Source organism: Hipposideros armiger, unplaced genomic scaffold (assembly GCF_001890085.2).
Source record: "Hipposideros armiger isolate ML-2016 unplaced genomic scaffold, ASM189008v1 scaffold_422, whole genome shotgun sequence".
Taxonomy (NCBI): Eukaryota; Metazoa; Chordata; class Mammalia; order Chiroptera; family Hipposideridae; genus Hipposideros; species Hipposideros armiger.
In genome coordinates, this window is record NW_017731772.1 from 596,710 (window position 1) to 601,557 (window position 4,848).

The window sequence follows — 4,848 nt, forward strand, 5'->3', positions numbered from 1 at the left end:
TCGTCTTATACGCCGGCAAATACGGTACTTGTAGCTGGTTGAAAAATGTAGGTTAGTTTTTCAGAGTATGGACTTGGAAATCATTAAAGATCCGGGCTTGAAAACTGCCTCTGCTATTTATTTCCTGTGCTTTTAGGCAAGTTACTTAACCTGCCTAAGCCTCTGTGAAATGGGCAAGGATAGTAGCTGCTCCACAGGCTTGTATAAGGATAGAGTGTATGAGAGAGACCACATGCACAAATGATTTCCACAATTTGGCTCATAGGAAGTGCTCAAGAATTGTCATCTGTTATTAGTGATAGCAAAAATGGCAGCTGTAGTAGAAGTAGTTGGTGTATTTATGAAGCATTATTAGATTATGGGCAGATTTGAGGTAGAGCTGGTAGAACAGCAGCCATGGTTTAAATCAAGAACAGTTGATAGTTAATTTTCTTTCTGTTATTTATTCAATCAATATATTTTGGGCAACTCTTATATGGGAGAACCAAGAAATTATGAGGGATAATCATACTTATAGAAATACCTTGAATCTGGATAGCTATTTACAGTTAAAGACATGCTGGCACATAAGTCATCTCATTCAGTCTTCACAGCCATCTGGTTAAGAAGAAGAATATCCATTTTCTGCCTCAGGGAACTAAACAAAAGGCCATTTGAAAAATAAGTGGCTTATGTGTATCATACACCCTGCAAGAGTGAAAATGCAGTTGGGAGAGACATAAAAAGCTATGGTTTAAAGTGGGAGAGAGCAGTTGGCCAAAGAATGTTTAAGGGAAGGTTTAGTAAAAAGACTAAGTGGGCCTGGAAAGATATGCAGGACTCAAGGGTGTGACAAGCACAATGGGGAGAAAATGTCAGTGAGTAGAAGGGTCTAGTAGAGAGAAATTGCGTGGTGGAGTCACGGAGGTGGATGCTGCAAAATCAGACTGGAGCTTGACTATCGAAGGCTTACAGCGAGCCACTGGCCTATCTGTCAGAAACGTTCAAGCACCAGAAAATGCATTTTATTATTTTTTTCTCTGTGTAACTTCTAGTTACATCTCATGAGACGACTGGTCAACTGTTCTTTTCAGTAAAAGATGCCACAGGTTTTTAGAATAATGACAACCCACTGAGTGAATGATTGGAGGGTACACATGAGTATTCTTGGGGCAGTGAGAGGGAATAAGTACCCATGGGAGGGAGGACTGGCTTTTAAATTTTGCAACCGTTATGTTCAAGTGACTATCATAATTCATTCTAGAACTGGAAACAGAACTCAAGTGCCCAGGTGGAAGCTGTACCCCGGGACTGAAGAACATAGGAAGTCTCAAAGTGAGCTGTGAGGAGTTCCTGCTGATGGGGCTTCGATATCAGCATATGGAGCCCCCTTCTCCTAACATTGATTATATCTCCATCCGACTGGACCTCACGGACAGCAGGAGTAAGGTCGTATACAAGGTAGAGTTTGGGGTTATGTGTCTATGTCTCCCAGCTGATCCACAGCGAAGGCCAGTTCCATGGGGGTGCTCATGTTGGCTCCCATGCCGGGGGGAGTTCCTGGGCATTGTGGCTGGAACCCCCCAGTGCAGTGACTCATTAGAGCTGCAGGCTTGTTTAGTCTGCCAGTAAGTGCTTAAAGCAGTAGCTTCTGTGTATAATATCAGGATAAGTCGCTGGGGTGACTGTGTACCAGATGAAACCACTTGGCTCTCTTCTGTCTGGACTCGGGCTGGTTACATGCTACCCTTCTTCACTCCTCCTCTTCCTTACTCTTTAGCTTGTCATTTGATCTTCTCTTTGATGCCTCATTTCCGCCTTCTTTATTAGAACTACTTTTCACCTGTTAGAGGAAATCAGGGGATCCCCATACCTACTCTGCAAGGCCAGGAAACTGGGAGGGAGGGGACTTCAGTCCCAATTTTATGGTAGCAGCAGATTATATACTTTCCACTCTTCCAGCCTTTGAGATGGAGGGCTGTGTCATCAAGGAGACAGGCCCCCAAAGTCCTCCATCTTCCAATTTCTTTTATATTCTCCTGTTCTTTCTTCTTGATCTCTCCACATTGAAATGATGGTATAAAGTGGAATCAATTTGTACGAAATATTTAATATGCTTTTCTACTGATTTATGTCCATATTCTATAATTTAATTGGGCAGCTGGGAAACTGAAACAACTTGGATTTTGTGCTGATATGCAACGATCCAAGAAGACCTTTGTGAAAAACCTCCACCTTTCACAGTCTGACTTCTCACTAGGATTTCTCCTGAGACACAATTATTGAACAATGCTACCCCCAAGAAATTGATAAGACATGGAATAATAAGGAGATGATAAAAGAGGATCATAAAAATTTAGAATTGAGATTTGGAGAAAGACTTTGAGGTAGTCTGTCAGATTGATCGGGCAAGTTACTTAGAGAGCTCTTAAAGGATAGATTTGAGCCTAACGTTTAATAGTTAAGATCACTGGGCCCAGATCGCCTGGGTTCAAATGTTTACTTAACTAGCTGGGTGACTTTGAACTTTGTTCTTCATTTCTTTAATCTTAAAATGGGAATAATATTACCTACTTTTTAGAGTAATTGAGAGTATTAAATGAAATAATACTTATAAAGCACTTCACACAAAACCTGGCACATAGTAAGCACTACCCATATTTTGTTAGTTAAAAAGCCACCCGGTAAGAAACTGATCTTTAGCTAGGTTTAGAAATAACGGGTTTATTTAATGCAACAGTGGTGGCCAGAGAAATTGCATTCCTTGCCCATATATTACATGGTTGTTTTATGGCTGAGCCAAGACAAAACTCTGTCTCCTAACTACTAGTAGATACCTTCTGTTTGTTTTGACATGATACTCCTTTCGCTTTTAATGCTTTCTTGTCTCCATTAAAAACATTAGAGCATTTTTTTCTTGATTGATTTTTCTTCTTTTTCCTCTCTATATTGAGGTAGGGCTTTGTTTATATTTTCAAATCAGTTTTACTGAGCGTTTACCCCTTCAAATGACCTTCTTGTTTTATACAGAATTAACTATTAACTAATTAGCTATTCCATAGTCAATTTGACATGTCATACAACAGGTTCTCTTATGAATATAAAAGTAGTATGCTCACTGCAGAGAATATTTTTTTAAAAACAGCGAAATAATAAAATAAAACTAGCTGTATTTCAACCATTTTTAGACAGAAATACAGTGGGGAGACATGCACATATTGTTTTATGGAATTGAATTTATACTATATTTAAAAATTTCTATCTTTTAAAAATTATTTTTATGCTTGTACAAATCCATTCTCATCACGTGGCTAAATGACTATTCACCCATAATTTCTTCTAGTTTTTTTTTTTTTTTTTNGAGGGCAGTGTCACTGGCCCTCATATGTGGGATCCGAACCGGGGCCCTCTGGCATCCCAAGCGAGTTCTTAACCATCGCGCCACTCGGCCGGCCCGAGACACTCTTTGTAAATAGTTTAGCATTAGCCTGGGCCATAATAAAAGCACATCAATTAAGAGCTGCATTATGGATGCACGCCCATCCCTCATTCATTTTCTCCCTGCAAATACCTGAAGAACATAGTCACTAAAGTATCGGAAGGAATGGAAGTAACAATCATTGAGTACCTTTCACATGCCAAGCACTAAACTGGGAACCCAAACTAGGCTGTAAAAACTGTGCTTGTAATGGCATTTTTGAAGAATAGAAAGGCCTCAATGCTTCAGAAACTCCTCTCCCTTTCACTCCTGAATGAAAACTCAGCCCATAAAGTATACAAGCTTCATACTCTTAAATTTGATATGTGCTAGAAGTGAGACTCTGAGCTCATAGCAATCATTAAATGTCAGTATGAGTGACGGGCTTGAGAGCAGGTACTGAAAGAAAGGTCATAGGAGATGAAAGCGGCAGAGAAAGCGGTTGACAGCAAGATGAGAAAGAAAAAGAACAGAGAGATTGGGAACAGAGTATGAAATAAAATCCAAACTCTACCCAATAACCAGATTTTGTGAAGGCCAGTCTTTTTTTTTTTTAAAAGAAATTTTATTGGGGAACAGTGTGTTTTTCCAGGACCCATCAGCTCCAAGTCAAGTAGTTGTCTTCAATCTAGTTGTGGAGGGCGCAGCTCCTTGACCCATGTGGGAATTGAACTGGCAACCTTGGTGTTATGAGCCTGCGCTCTAACCTCCTGAGCTAACCGGCGCCCCCTGCAAAGGCCAGTCTTTAAGCTTCAGTCCAAGCACACAGGTGTCAAAAGTACCTGCACGCCAATAAGTATTGCCTTTGTTCTGTTCTCCTGCCAGATTTACTGAGACAGACACCTTCATGGAAACCTTCATCCTGCGGGTTTATCTTCTGGAGCCAGACTGTAACATCATCCGCACGAGTAACAATGTACTGGAGGTGTCTGAATTTTATGGCCTGTCCCAAGCCATTGATAAGAACCTGCTTAGATTTGACTACGATCGGACAGCTCACCTGGAGTGTACAGTCAAACTGGACCCTGTGGGAACTCGGCTGCCAGCCCACGGCCGGATGGTGGTGGTGGAGCCACGGCCAGAAGAACCACGGGGAGATCAGCCACACATGTTTTTCCCTGAGTCTCGTATGATATGATTTAATACTTACTTGGGTGTTACTAAAACTGATGAAAATGTCTGACAGTGGTCATCTTCCGCTAGGACCAAGAGTTTGACTTAATATTACCGTATTTGCCGGCGTATAAGACGACTCGGCATATAAGACGACCCCCTAACATTTCCACTCAAAATACAGAGTTTGTTATATGGTCGGCTGTGTGCGATTTTGCGAGTGTGGTAAAATCGCATAACAGCAAAATCGCATAACAGCCGAGCATACACCCAGCAGC

At 41.2% G+C, this 4,848-nt stretch overlaps 1 protein-coding gene across 1 annotated transcript in view; it reads left to right on the forward strand.

The window, feature by feature from the left end:
- Positions 1 to 4,848, forward strand: part of FREM1 (FRAS1 related extracellular matrix 1) — a 169,140-nt gene that overhangs the window by 33,914 nt on the left and 130,378 nt on the right. Inside the window, 1 exon segment of the mRNA XM_019664409.1 lies at positions 4,283 to 4,584. Within this exon segment, the coding sequence (XP_019519954.1) occupies positions 4,283 to 4,584 (302 nt within the window).